This window comes from Carcharodon carcharias, chromosome 3 (genome assembly GCF_017639515.1).
Source record: "Carcharodon carcharias isolate sCarCar2 chromosome 3, sCarCar2.pri, whole genome shotgun sequence".
Taxonomy (NCBI): Eukaryota; Metazoa; Chordata; class Chondrichthyes; order Lamniformes; family Lamnidae; genus Carcharodon; species Carcharodon carcharias.
In genome coordinates, this window is record NC_054469.1 from 8,050,966 (window position 1) to 8,070,096 (window position 19,131).

General features: G+C 41.9%; 1 protein-coding gene across 2 annotated transcripts in view; it reads left to right on the forward strand.

The window, feature by feature from the left end:
• LOC121276218 (diacylglycerol O-acyltransferase 1-like) overlaps positions 1-19,131 on the forward strand; it is a 128,133-nt gene that overhangs the window by 69,777 nt on the left and 39,225 nt on the right. For both annotated transcript variants that reach the window (XM_041184389.1, XM_041184390.1), the window contains 5 exons: positions 2,438-2,478; positions 8,888-8,973; positions 9,791-9,843; positions 14,810-14,915; positions 17,602-17,730. In XM_041184389.1, the coding sequence (XP_041040323.1) occupies positions 2,438-2,478; positions 8,888-8,973; positions 9,791-9,843; positions 14,810-14,915; positions 17,602-17,730 (415 nt within the window). The remainder of the gene's footprint in view (positions 1-2,437; positions 2,479-8,887; positions 8,974-9,790; positions 9,844-14,809; positions 14,916-17,601; positions 17,731-19,131) is intronic.

A 19,131-nucleotide genomic window follows, 5' to 3' on the forward strand; every position in this document is an offset into this window, starting at 1 on the left:
AGAATTGTGAATGATGGCACAAAAGCTAAGTGGAAAGCCTTTCATGCAAAACAGATGCAACATGTTTCACTGCAACTTTGCATAGTTTTGGATTTAGAGCTTCCCATTTGGTAAATTCCTGACCGCAGGTAATCCGCTATGGTAAAGAGCAGAAGAGGACAGGGGTATTGAATTTTGGTGCGCTTCAACAACACGTGCCCTTCACCAATCCCTGATCAATAAGACAGAGAAACTTGCTGCCAGAGCTCTGACAGTGCAGCTCTTAAACTAGCTGCTTGGGTTGCCGAGTGCATTCCTTAAACCAGGGAAGCGAAGTTTCTTCACACTCCTCCCTTGGGGAAAGTGGGGAATTGAGCAGCGTTACCTGAATGACCACAATGTACCTAGCCTTTTCAACCTCGCCATCCTAACAACATGGCGACATGGTTACTAGGTGATCAAATTGACAAGTAAGTATTCCAAGTACACAATATTTCAAAAAGACAGGCAGAATGGAAGAGGAGGAGGGGTAGTCCTGATAATCAAGGATGACTTGAGGAAATTAATGAGAGGTTCCGGACTCAAAATCAGGAAGCAGAATCAGTATGGGTGGAGATGAGGAATAGTAAGGATCAGAAAGCACTGGGAGGGAGTAGGTTATAGACCCCATAACAGTAGTTATGCCGTTAGAAAGAGCATTAAACAAGTAATTGTTAGAGTTTGTAACAAAGGCAATATGATAGCTGTGGGGGTCTTTAATCTTCATATAGACTAGATCAATTAAATTGACAAAGATGGTCTGGAAGATGAGTTTGTCGAATGCTTCACTGACATTCTCCTGGAGCAATATGATGTGGAACCTAGGGATAAAGCTAAATCGGAAAATGCTGGAAAAACTCAGCAGGTCTAACAGCATCTGTGAAGAAAAAAAGTCAGTATTTTGCTTTTATCTTGGGGATAAAGCTATTTTAGATCTAGTATTATGCAATGAGGCAGGGTTAACTGGTAATGCCATAGTAAAAGTGGGAAACAGTGATCATAAAACAATTGAATTCCACATTAAGTTTAAAAGTGACGTAATCCAATCTCAAACAAGAATCTTAAACAGCCAATTACACAGGTGTGAGGAGAGAGCTGGCTAGGGTTGATTGTTTACTGCCAAAGTAAAAAGTTTATTTACCCAAACAGTGGGAAACATTTAAAGAAACAATTCAAAATATTCAACATGAACACATTCAATTGAAAAACAAAAACTCAGCAGGAAAGATCCACCCATGGCTTACTAAGAAAGTTGAGAAAAGTGTTAATTTTAAAAAAGGAGCTTATAATGTGGCATTGAATAGCCTTGTGGCAAGCTGAGGATTGGGAATGTTTTAAAAACCAGAAAAGAGTGAACAAAAAGTGGATAAAAAGAGAAGAAAAAAACATGGGAGTAAACTAGGCAGGAATATGAAAACAGATTGTAAGAGCTTTTACAATATAAAAAGGAAGAGAGTAGCTAAAGTAAATGTTGATCCTTGAGAAGAGACCGGAGAAATCATCATGGGGAATGAGGAAATGGCATTAAACAAATATTTTGTGTTTGTCTTCACAAGTTATTTGCCAGAAATAGAGGCTAACCTAGTGGCTAATAAGAGTGAGGCAATTAAGGTAGTTAATATCAGTGGGAAAAAGTACTGGAGAAACTCGAGGGACTAAAATCCAACAAATCCCCAGGACCTGATGACCTACATCCTAGAGTTACATAACAACATAACTAGGAGCAGGAGTAGGCAATTCAGCCCCTCGAGCCTGCCCCGCCGTTCATTATGATCATAGCTGATCTCATTTCAGCCTCAACTCCAATTTCCCGCCCTCTCCCCATAACCTTTCAACCTGTTACTAATTAAAAATCTGTCTATCTCCTCCTTAAATTTATTCAGCGTCCCGGCATCCACTGCACTCTGAGGTAGTAAATTCTACAGATTCACGACCCTTTGAGTTCTAAAAGAGATAGCTATCATTATCTCTGTAGCTATGATTTTTCAAAAATTCCCTAGGTTCTGGAATGGTCACAGCAGATTGGAAGTTAGCAAATGTAGCACAACTGTGCAAGAAAGGAGTTGCAGATAAACCAAAACAAACTTCTGAAATGCATGGCTGACGTTGATTATTTTTGTTTGGCAAAGGTATTAAGGGCTACAGAACCAAGAAGGGTGAATGGAATTAAGATACCAGCATGATCTAATAAAATAGCAGGACAGGCTCAAGGGGCTGATAGGCCCCTTCCTATTCCTATGTTGCTAAATGAGACTTATCGAGGATTGATTTCTGCACTGATCATTGAAGTCTGGTTTAATTGTGGAAGGGCTGCACTTAGATTAGGAAATCTACAAATTAGTAGCTGTGGATTTTGGTGTTATTGACACCATAAATTAGCAACAGATATTGTGTAACCAATTTTCAATTTTTCTTACAGATCTTGAGCAATGCTCGCCTTTTCCTAGAGAACCTTATTAAGTAAGTATTGATTTGTTATTTTTTTAAAAGTGTCTTTTACTCTTGTAGTGGATGAATTATCAACAACTGTTAGATATGTGAGGAGGAGGAGGAAATCAATAAAGTTTTAATTTGGATTTCATTCAAAATTCCAGCTTCAGTCACCCAATTATTGTGAGATACATCATGGGGAATATGGAATCACTCTATTCAGGATGCACCATAATGACCCAATTTACTTAATAATTGAGCAAAACCTCACCAACTGTGTGAGGAGGAAGAGGCAAAGCATCTTTTCAGCAATGTCTCCTCCGTCAATAGACTACCATAGTTTTTTTTTTAAAAAGGGGAAGCCCCATGGCTCACTACCATCTAGAAGGACAAGGGCAACAGATGCAAGGGAACACCACCGCCTGGCTAACTAAAAAAGATAACTAGAGTATCAAACTTAAAGGAAAAACATATAATTTCACAAAGATGGGTGACAGATCAGAAGATTGGACAGAACATTTTTAAAAAAGCAAAGGATGAGTAAAAGATTAATAAGGAAGGAAAAATTAGAGTACAAGAGAAAGCTAGCTAGAAATATAAACTCAGATAGTAAGAGTTTAAAAAGGAAAAAAATTAACAAAGTCAGTGTGGGTCCAATGGAAAGTGAGCCTGGGGAATTAATAATGGAAAATAAGAAAGTGGCAGATGAATTGAACCGATATTTTGCATTGATCTTCACTAAAGAGGATACAAGTCACATCCCAGAAATAGCTGTAAATCAGGAAATGGAAGGGAGGGAGGAACTCAGGAAAATTACAATCACCAGGTAAGTAAGTGGTACTGAGAAAATTGTTGGAGCTGCAGGCTGACAAATCCCAGGGTCCTGATGGATTTAATCCTAGGGTTTTAAAAGAAGAGGCTAGTGAGATAGTTGATGCATTGATTTCAAATCCCTAGATTTGGGCAAGGTGCCATTAGATTGGAAAATAGCGAATATAACTCCCTTATTCAAAAGGGAAAGAAGATAGAAAGCAGGAAATTACAGGCCAGTTAGCATAACATCTGTCATGGGGAAAATGTTGGAAGTTATTATTATAGACTTAATAGCAGGACACTTGGAAAAATTCAGGGTAATCAGACAGAGTTAACATGGTCTTGTGAAAGGGAAATCATGTCTACCCAATTTATTGGAGTTCTTTGAAGAAGTAGCATATGCTGTGGATAAAGGGGAACCAGTGGATGTACTGTATTTAGATTTCCAGAAGGCATTTGATAAGCTGCCACATCAAAGGTTATTTCAAAAAATAAAAGCTCATGGTGTAGGGGGTAACATTGGCATGGACAGAAGATTGGTTAAGAAATAGAAAACAGAGGGTAAGCATAAATGGGTCATTTTCTGGTTGGCAAGATGTTACGAGTGTTGTGCCACAGGGATCATTGCTGGGGTCTCAGCTTTTTTTATTTAAATGACTTGGATGAAGGTACCCAAGGTATGGTTGATGTGGGAAAGTGAAATTGTTCATTTTGGCAGGAAAAGTAGAAAAGAAGCATATTATTTAAGTGGTGAGAGATTGCAGAGCTCTGAGATGCAGAGGGATCTAGGTGTCCTAGTCCTTGAATCGAAGAAGGCTAGTACGCAGGTATAGCAAGTAATTAGGAAAGATAATAGAACGTTAGCATTTTTTGTAAGGAGAATTAAATACAAAAGTAGGAAGATTATGCTTCAGTTGTACAGGGCATTGGTGAGACCACATCTGGAGTACCATGTACAGTATTGGTCTCCTTATTTAAGAAAGGATGTAAATGCATTGGAAGCAATTCAGAGAATGTTTATTAAATTAATACCTGGATTGGGTGGGTTGCCCTATGATGAAAGGTTAGACAGGCTAGGCTTGTATCCGCTAGAATTTAGACAAAGAGTAAGAGATGGCTTGATTGAAACATATAAGATCCTGAAGGGTCTTGACAGGGATGTAGAGAGGATGTTTCCTCTTGTGGGAGAATCTAGAATTAGGGGTCACTGTTTAAAAATAAGAGGTCATACATTGAGGACAGATGCGGAGAAATGTTTTTCTTCTGAGGGTTGAGAGTCTTTAGAACACACTTCCTCAAAAAGCGATGGAAGCAGAATCGTTGAATATTTTTAAGGCTGAGGTAGATAGATTCTTGATGAGCAAGTAGATTGTCGGGGGTAGGCTGGAATATGGAGTCAAGGTTACAATCAGATCAGCCACAATCTTATTGAATGGCCAAGCAGGCTCAAGGGACTGAGTAGCCTACTCCGGCTCCCAATTCTTATGTTCTTTTACATCATTCTTTATATGTAGTGGCATTTCCTGATATTAGTTCTAAAGTTACCTGTTAATAGTTTTAACTTATGCCTCCTAGTTCTCCTTGCGCAGTGTAATTTGAAGTAATGTTCCAGATTTTGTTTAATGCTTAATCTTCTATAACAATGCAAGATTTGCTCTCTGTATTCAAGGTGCGATCTAGCCTGCACATGATTACATTCTGTTATGAACTCCAACTTTTGTGAACTATTCAGGCTATAAACTTAAATTCTGTTGGGTTTATTGACCTGTGCTAGTGTGGTGTTGAATCTGTTAAGACTCCTAGGTGCCTTTCAGTATCATCACTAGTTATTTCGGCTCCATTTATGGAGCATGTCTATTGTCCAGCTAGCTATTTTTGTAGGATTACTGGAAAGGAGTCTTGGACCAAGGAAGCTGCCTGGCAATGACGTTTTATTTGGCTCCTGACCAGGTGACCAGGGTTTGTGTGAGAGCATTGCAACAGAATAGCTCCTAACCTGAAAGGAAAAAGACCTAAAACCTCCCTCTCCTGGGTGTGTAAGATTCCGGTAATCCTGCAATAATAGCTAGCTGGCCTTTTCTCTTCGTATCTCTATAACCTGCTCTCTCTCTCTCTCTCTGAAAACCCCTGTCAAGAGGCAAAGGGGAAAATCACTGTTAGAGACATTGAGAGGCTAGTGCTCAACTAGTGAACTAAATATTAAAAGTGCTTGTGTCATCAACAAGAACTGAAAGGAATTTGGAAGACATCGATCAAAATCAACCCATCGAATCCTGTACTCTGGAATTGGTGCTATTGAACTGTTTTATCCCATCTTTAAAATCGTGTGTCTTATGTGTCTTGTATGTATGTGTATAGAGATTTTGAAGGGGTAGAATTTAGGTTATAGAGTTAGAAATTAGCTTATTAAGTTTACAAACCTGGTGCTCATGTTCTGTTAACCTCAATTAACCAATTAGGTGGGTTGATCAAACTTTTTCACATTTGTTGTGGTTTGGGGAGCAGTGGGGCTTGATATTGCAGCGCACCATCCCCAGGGAGTCGTGACAACATGCAGCAGTTTACACTTGGCTGCATGAAATTTCATCTATCCGTGCTCTGTTAACCGTCACATTTTGCGCCCCTCTCCCTCTTCTCTTTTATGAATTCCCTTAAAGCCCAACCCTTTGACCAAGCTTTTAGCTCTGAAGAAGAGCCATAAGAACTTGAAAGGTTACCTCTGTTTCTCTCTCCGCAGATGCTGTCAGACCTCCTGAGTTTTTCCAGCATTTTGTTTTTATTTCAGATTTCTAGCATCCGCAGCATTTTGCTTTTACCTTTGACCAAGCTTTTGGTCATTTCTCCTCATGTCTCCGCCCGTGTCCCAGCATCGATTTGTGTCCCACTACACTATCTGAAGTGGATTGGGATGTTTTCCTGTGTTAAAGGTGCTATATAACTGATGTCCAATGCATTCTGCTACCCCCAATTCCAATGCTCTCCTGCCATCTGCAGATTTGATTGCTTTACATTGATCTTGTGAATTCAGGTCAGTTATGTAAATTAAAATCAATGGTACTTCACCTCATGAAGAATGATGTGATTAGCTTGCACACAATCATTTTGCTGTGAACACTCCTTTTGCCTCCACACTTGAGAAGCTTGCGTTTAAGTATTTTCCCAACAAGCTGCAGTGCAAAAGTGTGATAGAAGGTCTGTCAAGAAAAAGATCAATGCGGTAAACACTTGCTGAATATTAGTCAGTGCCTCCGTCGGCTTTTCCTAATTTACATTGCTGGTGATGCTTACAGTCAAGTTAACTGTGCTTGTTAGGTGCTGTGTAAACAACAATGACCCTTTGTTGGGAGGCGGGGGAGGAGACATAGAGGTCTACAGCACAGAAAAAGGCCCTTCAGCCCATCCAGTCTGCGTCACTCAAACAAGTACCTAACTATTCTAATCCCATTTTCCAGCACTAGGCCCATAGCCTTGTATACCATGGCATCGCAAATTAACATCCAAATACTTCTTAAATGTTATGAGGGTTTCTGCCTCTATCACCCTTTCAGGCAGTGAGCTCCAGATTCCCACCACTCTCTGGGTGAAAAAATTCTTCCTCACATCCCCTCTAAACCTCCTGCCCCTTACCTTAAATCTATGCCCCCTGGTTATTGATCCCTCCACCAAGGGGAAAAGTTTCTTCCTGTCTGTCCTATCTGTGCCCCTCATAATTTTATACACCTCAATCTTGTCCCCCCTCAATCTCCTCTGCTCCAGGGAAAATAACCCCAGTCTATCCAATCTCTCCTCATAACTAAAACTCTCCAGCCCAGGCAACATCCTGGTAAATCTCCTCTGCACTCTCTCCAGTGCAATCACATCCTTCCTATAATGCGGATTCCAGAACTGCACGCAATTTTCTTAGCTGTGGCCAGCGTTTTATACAGTTCCAGCATAACCTCCCTGCTTTTATATTCTATGCCTTGGCTAATAAAGACAAGTATCCCATATGCCTTCTTAACCACCTTATCTACCTGCCCCGCTACCTTAAGGGACTGGTGGACATGCACACCAATGTGTCTGATCCTCAGTACTTCCCAGGTTCCCACCATTCATCGTGTGTTCCCGTGCCTTGTTTGTCCTGCCCCAGTGCATCATCTCACGCTTATCCAGATTAAATTCCATTTGCCACTGATCAGCCCATCTGACCAGCCCAGCTATATCCTCCTGTAATCTAAGGCTATCCTCCTCACTATTTACCACCCCACCAATTTTTGTGTCATCCGCAAACTTACTGATCAACCCTCCTACATTCAAGTCTAAATCGTTTATATGTACCACAAACAGCAAGGGACCCAACACCAATCCCTGTGAAACCCCACTGGACACAGGCATCCAGTCACAAAAACACCCCTCCACCATCACCCTCTGCTTCCTGCCACTCAGCCAATTCTGGATCCAATTTGCCAAATTGCCTTGGATCCCATGGGTTCTTACCTTCGTTATCAGTCTCCCATGTGGGACCTTATCAAAAGCCTTGCTGAAGTCCAAGTAGACCATGTCAAATGCATTGTCCTCATCTATACACCTGGTCACTTCTTGGAAAAATTCAATCAAATTGGTCAGACATGACCTCCCTTTAACAAAACCATGCTGAATGTCCTTGATTAATCTCTGCCACTCCAAGTGTAAATTAACCCTGTCCCTCAGAATTGCTTTCAATAGTTTCCCCACTAAGTTTAGACTGACTGGCCAGTAGTTCCCTGGTTTATCCCTCCCTCCCTCCTTGAATAACGGTACCACATTGTCTGTCCTCCAGTCCTCTGGCACCTCTCCTGTGGCCAGAGAGGTATTGAAAATTATTGCCAGCGGCCCTGCTGTTTCCTCCCTTGCCTCACTCAAGTGAGGGAAGCAAGGTTTTGATGTCTGTGTGTGTATACATATATATATATGTATATATATAGGCAGGATGCAAATTTTTAATTTGTTTTAAATTGCATTGTTGGCAAGGTCAGCACTTACTGGCCATCTCTGTAGTTGGCCTAAGAAAGTGATGGTAGACCATAGTTCTACTACAACTGAGCAGTTTGCTGGGCCACTTCAGAGAAGTGGCTAAGAGTCATCCGCATGATACTGGAGTCACATAGCAGCCAAACTGGGAAAGGATGGAAGCTTTCTTCCTTAAAAGATATCAGTAATTAATTGAGCTTTTGCACCAACCTGAAAGCTTCACGGTCATGTTTGCTGGTGCAGATATATTTTATTTCCAGACGTTTTAAACTCAGATTCTCAAAATACCATGGTGGAATCCAAATTCACTTTCTCTAGTTTACTGGTCCAGTGATATAACCCACACACTACTGTAATTAAAACCGAGTGTTTCTCTGAAAATGGTCTTACTGTGTAGAATGAAATAACCTGGGCAAAGGATTCTGGGTGGTGCCTGGTCAGAACTGAGCAACGTTGTTGGTGTTTCTCATTTATGTTGTTTATTGGGGACGGAGTTCCTGGGTGTTCCAGTCTTTAACTCTTAGTTGATAGAGCAGTTATCTGAAAGTGTAGTTTTAATTTAATGTAAAAAATTAATTTTAAATTGATAAGGGTCAAAAGATTTAAAAAACTGGTATTGATCCCTTTTCAATTGCAGATATGGTATATTGGTGGATCCAATTCAAGTTGTCTCACTGTTCCTGAAGAATCCGTACAGTTGGCCTGCCTTGTGTCTTATAATTGGTGAGTATCCCACATTGGATAATGATTTGTTCCCTTGACCCTTTTCCACTCTCGTGGTTTCCACTCTCTCGTGGTTTCCAGCACTCCAGCCATTGGTTAAAGTAAAGGTATTTGCCATTGGCTTGCTCAGAGGAATGCTATGCTAACAACCCTTTGCTGGTTTAGTTCTCATTACAGTACATCTAAGTGAGAATTTTTAGAAGCAAGAACGCTCAGTTGTCCCTGACCTCTCTCAAGTATCCACATGATGTCCTTCCCTGGTAACTTACTCTGAACTCTATTAAGCTTGTGGGCAAAAATGTTCATCAAACTTTCCTTCCTCAGATCTCCTAACACTGAACTTGTCCAGTAATATTTAATATTCCCCCTCGCCTGCAATTCGCTAATTTTGAACTTGCCCCTTGGTATTTTCTACTGATCTTTAATTTCTAATATCAGAAATCCTTCTTGAAAGCTCAAGTTACTAGTGCTTAGAATTCTCCTTTCACATTCACATCTTCATTCCTATTATATAACAAAGTAATCTTCCCTCATCCCATGTGTAGTGAACTCTTGTTTATTTTGAGATTCCACCTCATGCCTTGCCTTGGGATCAGTAGCTCTCCTGTCGCTCTCACTGTGGTTGACACGTGTTTTGTTTAGCGACTGGGCAGGAAGTGAAACTGTAAAGGAAAATTTGTGACAGCAAGAGATGGCATTACTGGCACAGTGCGATATTTTACCCAAATCTCAGTAGTGTACATATATATATATATATATATATCGTTCTCTCTCCACTTGCTATTTGTGATTTAACAGACCTCTTTATGTTCCCCAGTCTCGAATGCTTTTGTAATTGTGACACTGCAAATTGAAAGGAAAATGGCTCTGGTGAGTTTGTAGTTTTCTTTTTCTTGAGGGATAGGGAGCACCTGTGTTTGACTTTTTTGTTCGTATTTAGTGCTAGTGAGACTATTGGAGAAGCTCACTTGTAGAGGTGGAACAAATGGGTTGCCTGTTCGAAGCAAGTCACGCCTCTGTGGTTGGATAGCTAAGAAATAACAAACCTTTCTTTATCCCAGCTTTCCTAAAGCTGTGTAAGTAAAATTCCTGAGACCTGTGGGAGCCCTTCAGCACTTTCCCCAAATGGCCATTGTTCATTATGTGCATCCTGTGACAATGAGTGTTGCCATGGAATTTGTCAGTGTGGGGGCATCCCAGCTGAGCTTGATTTGTTCTAGGATCCGTACAGACACCCACCCTTCAAGGAAGGATTCCTAGATAGAAATCAGGAGGAGGAATCCTGCCCATCGTCTTTCTCTTCCTACAACCAAATCCTCCCTCTAATCCAGTGTTCAGGATGCTTGAGGCATTCCTCAAGTACCCATCCCTCTGCCCTTTGTCCAGGCAGTGGTATGCCAAGTGACTACGAGACTGGATAAGCAACCCTGAGGCCTTGAGATCAAATGCCATTCCAGCAAGCCGGAACTATATTCAGTAAATCCCAGAAATTAGTGAGCTGGAACTTGGAAACAAGGTGACCATGAAAGCTGCTAGTTTCATGAACCTCCTTCAGGGATGGAAAATCTGCCACCCCTATTGGTCCTCACAGGGACACTAGTCTCTATGGTGTGTAGCTGACTCTGCGCCCTCTGAATTATTCTAGCTGCCAACGACTTGTTAGAAGAAGGCCCACCACTACTTTCTTCAGGCATCTAGGGAGGGGCAATAAATAGTGTTTAAAGGAGAGGTAGTGGCTTGGTAGTATTGTCACTGGACTGGTATTCCAGAGTCAGCCCCGTGTTCAAATCAGATGGTGAAATTTAAATTCAATAAAAATCTGGAATTAAAAGTCTGACGATGACCATGAAACCATTGCTGATTGTCATAAAAACCGAGAGATAAAAACAAAAAAACTGCAGATGCTGGAAATCCAAAACAAAAACAGAATTACCTGGAAAAACTCAGCAGGTCTGGCAGCATCGGTGGAGAAGAAAAGAGTTGACGTTTCGAGTCCTCATGACCCTTCGACAGAACTTGAGTTCGAGTCCAAGAAAGAGTTGAAATACACCCTGGTCCACTCCTCCATCACCCCCTAGTCCTCAACCCCCTCCTATGGCACCACCCCATGCCCACGCAAAAGATGCAACACCTGCCCCTTCACTTCCTCTCTCCTCACCGTCCAAGGGCCCAAACACTCCTTTCAAGTGAAGCAGCATTTCACTTGCATTTCCCCCAACTTGGTCTACTGCATTCGTTGCTCCCAATGTGGTCTCCTCTACATTGGAGAGACCAAACGTAAACTGGGCGACCGCTTTGCAGAACACCTGCGGTCTGTCCGCAAGAATGACCCAAACCTCCCTGTCGCTTGCCATTCTAACACTGCACCCTGCTCTCTTGCCTACATGTCTGTCCTTGGCTTGCTGCATTGTTCCAGTGAAGCCCAACGCAAACTGGAGGAACAACACCTCATCTTCCGACCAGGCACTTTACAGCCTTCTGGACTGAATATTGAATTCAACAACTTTAGGTCTTGAGCTCCCTCCCCCATCCCCACCCCCCTTTCTGCTTCCCCCTTCCTTTTGTTTTTTTCCAATAAATTATATAGATTTTTCTTTTCCCACCTATTTCCATTATTTTTAAATATTTAAAAATCTTTTATGCTCTCCCCACCCCCACTAGAGCTATACCTTGAGTGCCCTACCATCCATTCTTAATTAGCACATTCGTTTAGATAATATCACCAACTTTAACACCTATGTGTTCTTTTGTTCTATTGTTGGTGACATCTTTTGATGATCTGCTTCTATTACTGCTTGTTTGTCCCTACAACCACACCAACCCCCTCCACTTCTCTCTCTCTCTCTCTCTCTCTCTCTCCGCCCCCCCTCCCACACACCTTAAACCAGCTTATATTTCAACTCTTTCTTGGACTCGAACTCAAGTTCTGTCGAAGGGTCATGAGGACTCGAAACGTCAACTCTTTTCTTCTCCGCCGATGCTGCCAGACCTGCTGAGTTTTTCCAGGTAATTCTGTTTTTGTCATAAAAACCCATCTGCTTTGCTAATGTCCTTCAGGGAAGGAAATCTGCTGTCCTTACCTGGTCTGGCCCACATGTGACTCCAGACCCACAGCAATGTGGTTGACTCTTAAATGCCCTTTGAACAAGAACAATTAGAGATGGGCAATAAATGCTGTCCCAGCCAGCAACGCCCACATCTCAGGAACAAATATAAAAAAGTAGTTCAGGGTTCAACAGCACCATCCAGTAGTTACACCTGAAACCTTTCAATCTGCGACTCAGCGTGATAGATCAGTCATTTGTTATGTTACAGTGCACATTCTTTATGATTGCTACATTTAATTTGACTTCATGTGTAAGTCATTGAGGTTGATATGACTTGTAAATTATGCATCCTTTACCCTTTGTTTTCTTAAGAGCTCAGCTTGTCACTGCCATTCATGTTTGAACACTTGCCTTTCCAGCAGGGTGGGTTTCAAATAACATTCCTTCTGTGTGCCGGCATACGTCAATAGAACAAGCAGCTGTGGTGGCAATTCGGAGATCCTGCGGAACGTAGAGCATTACGTTTGGGAATTTAATTACCCTTGGATAGAGTTGCCACATTTTGCCAATCTAAAACAGGAATGGGTTGGGATCAGAGCTTGAATTCTTAACTTTCCCAGAGCACAATAATTGGGAACCCTGACAATGGACTTGTGATTGAAATCCAGGCAACATGATTAAAAAATTGGACTGTCCTGTAAAGAACTTGGCAAGTAGCAACTCTTCCCACAGCCATCTTTCCTCAGCAAAGAATACACTGTGAATGTTTCAGTTATTAAGTACTGTCGTGTCTATGCAATCAGGTGATTTTTTGATTTTAAAATGTGCAAGGTTTGAGTTGCAGTGCATTGACAGATACAGAGAGGGTATTTTATTCTGATCCTAACATACCCATACCTAACCTGAGAGCGTTTGCTCGACTGGTGTCATGGAACCTGGAATTGTTTGGTTTCAGTATATACCTAACCTTGCACCCCAACTACAGCTGTGTAAAATTTACAGTTTACACCATGTGCATTTTTGCTCAGGGCTTGTAAACTAGAACAAACTGGTTTGTGATTGTGCATGACTCCTTTCACTTTGGAACTGGGGTTCGAATTCTAAACTCTCTAAATGAAAGTGAAACAATAGTACTAAATCCATTATGCCACCAAGACTTTTTAATGAGTAACCATCCCCCTATATTGTTCTAACACCTCTGAGTTTGCTGTGTTATGGAACTAGCTGCAGCTCAGAAGGTGCCAGCCTGTTCTTGGGCTTTGTGCTGTCCATTCATGATGCAAGGAAGGAGCATGGCAGCCTGACTTTCTGCCTTTTATTCTCCTTTTCTGTGTCCAATGTTGGCCTCCACTTTTAAGAAAGATGGATTTAAATCAGAGATGAGGAGGAATTCACTACCTCAGAGTGCAGTGGATGCCGGGACAGTGAATAAATTTAAGGAGGAGATAGACAGATTTTTAATTAGTAATGGGGTGAAAGGTTATGGGGAGAGAGCGGGAAATTGGAGTTGAGGCCGAAATGAGATCAGCCATGATTGTATTGAATGGCAGGGCAGGCTCGAGGGGCTGAATTGCCAACTCCTGCTCCTAATTCTTATATTCTTATATAATTGCATTGGAGGCAGTGCAACGAAGATTCACTAAATTGGTCTCTGGCATGAGGGTGTGTCCTATTATGAAAGGTTTAGTAAATTGGGTTTATATTCTCTGGAGTTTAGAAGAATGAGAGGCAATCTCATTGAAACATAAAAGATTCTGGAGGGCTTTGATAGGGTGGATGCTGAGAGATTGTTACCGCTGGTTGAGGAATCTAAAACACAGAGACACAGTCTCAGGATAAGGGGTTGATCGTTAAGGACCGAGATGAGGATAAATGCCTTCAATCACAGGGTTGTGAATCTTTGCAATTCTCCACCCCAGAGGGTTATGAATGCTCCATCGTTGAGTACATTTAAGGCTGGGATAGACGGATTTTTAGGGGGTTAAGGAATCGAGGGATATGGGGAGTGGACAGGAAAGTGGAGTTGCAACCAAGATCAGCCGTGACCGTATTGAATGGCACAGCAGACTTGATGGACCGTATGGTCTGCTCCTGCTCCTTTTTCTTGCGTTCCACTTCTTGTGCCGAGATACCTGCTAGTGCTCTGTCTCCCTTAGCAATGCAGCCAAGACCAGCTTCTGAGGGTGACCTCTTACTTTTAGTCTTGGTGCTGCAGTACCCTCATGGGAAATACAATCATATGAAATGTTGCCCTTTTGCTGAAAGATGGCTGCTGATGTTTTGGGTGGGAGGGGAGGGAATTAAGCAAATTAAATCAAAAGCCTGTAGATTCCTGAGCAAGGAGAAATAATAAACTCGCATTTAAACCTTTCCTCAAAGACCTGAGGACTTCCCAAGCACTGGAAAGCCAATGAAGTGTAGTCACTGTTGTAGAGAAATGTGATGGCCAATTTGTGCACAGATCCAACAAACAGCAGTATTATAATGACCAGATGATCTGTTTTAGTGATTTTGGTTGAAGCTAACTATTGGCCAAGGCACTGGGAGAGCCTCACTACTTCTCTTCTAATAGTGCCACTTGAGGCTTCAGTTGAAAGACAGCGCCTCCGATAGTACAGTACTCCCTCAATGCGTCACTTCAGTTTCTAGGGTACCCAAATGCTTATTGAACACAAACCTGATTTTTTTTAAAGTTGTCCCGAAATATGATCTAATTGAAATTACACTCACCTTGAAGAAAGACCATTGCTTCTGTCATTCTTTAACCCATTGTTTTTTTTTCTCCACAGGGTGTTCTGTCTGAGAATTTTGGGCTGGTCTTGCACACAGTTAACCTGATCACCATTCTCTCCTTCCCTGTAGCAGTGGTATTAACAGTCAATTCAATAACTCCAGGTGAGTGCGGTGGAAGACAGTTTGGATGGGTAGGTGGGTGGGGGTGTTGGGGTGGTGCAGGAGGCTCAACTTATTTCAACCCCATTTCAGAGCACACCAAGTTTGGCTTTTGATTCTATAGAGAAGCCCTGTCATTTGGAACATCAATTGGTTCCAAACCAACTAAAGATTTCAGTGGAATCATCTGGTAAAGAGTGGAAAATGTCCCAGCCTGTGTTACCATCATTCCAAGAATAGTAAACTTTTTCTCTCTTAAAGAGCTGTATTTTCTGGAATTTGCAGCAATGCTAATCCACTGACATCAGAAAAGGCTGTTCGGCCCATCAAAAGCCTGGCCCTGTGCTACATCGCTAACTTCTTGCTGCACTTGGAACATCCTTGCTGTCTTGGACCTGATTAGTGACACACAAGGTTTCATTCTGTTTTTGAGGTGTTACACTATATCCCCATGCCTTCACTGGTGCTGGATCAAAATCCTGGAAACCCGAGTCAACAGTATTATGGTTTTCTAAATATCGAACCTGCTTCCACTTCCTTAATAATGACAGATGTTAAGCTAACTCGTCTATAGTTTCCTGTTCTCTGTCTTCCTTCTTCTTGAATGGGCATGTTACATTTGTGGTTTTATAATCCACGGGGACCTTTCCAGAATCTAGCGAATTTGAAAAGATTGCAACTAATGCATGCACCATTTCTGCAGCCAATTCTTTTAAGACACGAGAGTGCAGGCCTTCAGTTCCAGATTTTTCAGCCTTTAGATCCATTAGTTTTCCTAGTACTTTGTCTTTTAGTTTTAATTTCCTCCCTCCCTTGTGCCCCTGATTTTCTACTATTATTCAATGCCTTTGGTGTTGTCTACCGTGAAAAAGGATACAAAATATTTGCTCAAATTCCCTGCCATTTCCTTGTTTATACTTTTTAATTCCCCGGTCTCACCCTCTAAAGAACCAATGTTTACATTGGCTACTCTCAATACCTGTAGTAGCTCCAGCTGCTTGTTTTTATTTTCTTGCTAATTTACTTTCAATCTGTTTGCACTCTCTCATTATTCTTTAATCATCCTTTGCTGGATTCTAACAGTTTCCCAATCCTTTGGCCTACCACTGATCTTCTCAACAATTTGATACCGTTCTCAATTACCTTAGTTAATCACAGATAACTCATCCTTCTCACAGAGTCTTTCTTTCTCGAAGGATTATCTCCTTGTTGAGAATTATGAAATATCCCCTTAAATGACTGCCACTGCTTATTTACCACCTCATCTTATTTTTTTGCTTTTGCAGGATGTGGGCTTCGCTGTCTAGGCCAGTATTTATTGCCCATCCCTAATTGCCCTTGAGAAGTTGGTGGTGAGCTGCCTTCATAAACTGCTGCAGTCTATGTGGTGTAGGTACACCCACAGTGCTGTTAGGGAGGGAGTTCAAGGGTTTTGACCCAGCGACAGTGAAGGAACAGCAATATAGTTCCAAGTCAGGATGGTGAGTTACTTGGAGCGGAACTTCCAGGTGGTGGTGTTCCTATTGCATCTGCTGCCCATGTCCCTCTAGGTGGTAGAGGTCACGGGTTTGGAAGGTGCTGTCTAAGGAGCCTTGGTGAGTTGTTGCAGTGTATTTCGTAGATGGTACACGCTGCCGCCACTGTGCGTCGGTGCTGGAGGGAGTGGGTGTTGAAGGTGGTGGATGGGATGCCAGTCAAGCGGGAAGGTCATTGACGTAGCAGCTGAAGATGGTTGGACCTAGAACCTTTTAACCTATTTTCCCAGTCAACTCTGTTCTCAGTCCTTTGTAATTGATTTATTTAAATTTAAGACATGAATTTCAGAGCCACATTTCTCACCCTCAAACTATATGTGAAATTCATCATGTTATGCTTCATGATGTTATAGGGGACAGTAGTCTGGTGATAATGTTACAGTAACATTAATCCAGAAGCCCATAGTAATGTTTCAGAGACATGAGTTCAAATCCCGCCGCAGCAGTTGGGGGAATTTAAATTTAATTCATAAACCTGGAATAAAATGCTCGTTTCATTATTAATAATCATGAAACTACCAGATTGCTGTTTTAAAAAAAACATCAGGTTCACTTCCTTCAGGGAAGAAAATTTGCCTTCTTTACCTTGTCTGGCCTACGTGTAACTCCACAGCAATGTAGTTGACTCTGAAATGCCCCAGCAAGCAAGTTCAAGGGCCTTTAGGAATGGGCAATAATTTTTTTTTATCATTCGTTATTCGTTCATGGGATGTGGGCTAGGCCCGCATTTATTTTCCTTGAGAAGATGGTGGTGAGCTGCCTTCTTGAACCGCTGCAGTCCATGTGGTGTAGATACACCCACAGTGCTGTTAGGAAGGGAGTTCCAGGATTTTGACCCAGCGACAGCAAAGGAACGGTGATATATTTCCAAGTCAGGTTGGTGAGTGGCTTGGAGGGGAACTTCCAGGTGGTTGTGTTCCTATGCATCTGCTGCCCTTGACCTTCTAGATGGTAGCAGTCATGGGTTTGGAAGGTGCTATCTAAGGAGGGTCTCTGGATCATCAGTCTAGTGATAATACTACTATGCCACTGCCTCCCCCAAATTACGAATTATAAAAGACCCCTCTTTCCTAGAGGACCCTTTACTATGAGATCATCAATCTAAAATGTTCCAATAAGTATTGTTCTAAGAGAATTTGTCTCTTGTTCTCCAGTTGGTGCTGTAATGGCACTGATGTGCTACACCATCCAGTTCCTCAAGCTCTACTCATACAAGGACGTAAACAAATGGAGCAGAGAACTGCGCAGAGCCAAAGTGAAAACGCTGTCGAGATCTCAGTCAGGTGAGTGTATCAAAAACAAAAACAGAATTACCTGGAAAAACTCAGCAGGTCTGGCAGCATCGGCGGAGAAGAAAAGAGTTGACGTTTCGAGTCCTCATGACCCTTCGACAGAACCTCAAGTTCTGTCGAAGGGTCATGAGGACTCGAAGCGTCAACTCTTTTAGGAATAGTGCCTTTCACAACTCCAAACACCTGCTTTACAACAATAAAAACAGAAAATGCTTTAAATGCTCAGCCAGTCAGGCATATCTATAGCAAGTTAAACAGAGTTAACGTTTCGGACCGATAATCGTTCATCAGAACTGATTATTTTTGAAGTGCTTAAGTTTGGCTTGACAAGATGTCCCAGTCATGCTGATACGTGTAACGTAAGTGCCCAGCAGGCCTTGGACTGCCTTTGGAGATGGTGCATGAGGCTGCTGTTAAGTGGGTAATTAGGTTGCCTGGAAAGGTGTTACCTTTTGAATATTCCTGGTGCATTCTCCATGGCAACGCCCCCACCAATCAGAGCTGAGTTGCCAACCAATCAGTACTCTTTTGTCATGCAGTACAAATTGTTGTCCCTTTTGAGGTTCGGTATTCTTGCATCTGTCCTGATGAGTGCAGATGAGAAGCTTTGACGACATGTCTCTTTTATCAGCGATACTAAATGGAAAATGCTAATATTGTGATTTTTTTTTTGCAGTATCAGTAGTGTGCATGACAAAATGATTGAATATAATATTTACCAATCTCATCCAGGTCATTAGAGGGGGTACAGGGTTGGAGAGAGTAGAAAGATATGCAGACCTCTTTGCCCGCATTTTGATGGGTTTTCTCGATGGGGGGTGTAAAGGAAATGAGCCAAAGCCCAAGACCAATTGAGCTGTACACAGGTCAACAATTCATACACTCTGTTGGAGAGTAGTACGTAGCATTGGAAGGTCTGAAAATTGTCCAAAAAATTAGGGTGGAATAGTATTATTAGTTTTACAGTGCTGTTTCTCTTTGGTGTTCTAGCTGAAGGCTGTTTGGACTGGGCTTTGACGCATTTTCCCAGTTAGAGCAGGTAACATTGGCATCAAATGTTTCCAAGGCAGGTACAACAGAACCAACCTTCGCCCCCCCTCCGCCCCCAATTCTGCTCCGACAATAAAAGAACAAATGAATGAAATAACGTTTCCATCGCATCTTTTATGTCCTTGAGTCATCCAAAGAGATTGCTGTTTCAAAGTGCTGCCACTGTTGTTAAAAGGAGCCAGTTTGTGCAGAACAAACAACATTGTGGTAAATAATCAGATAACCTTTTCTCAAGGGTAGATTTTGATCAGGACATAGGTAGAATTCCTCTGCTGTTGTCTGACTAGTTCCATGGGATCTTGTGCATCTACCTGAAATGGTTAAATAGCTCAAGGCAGCACC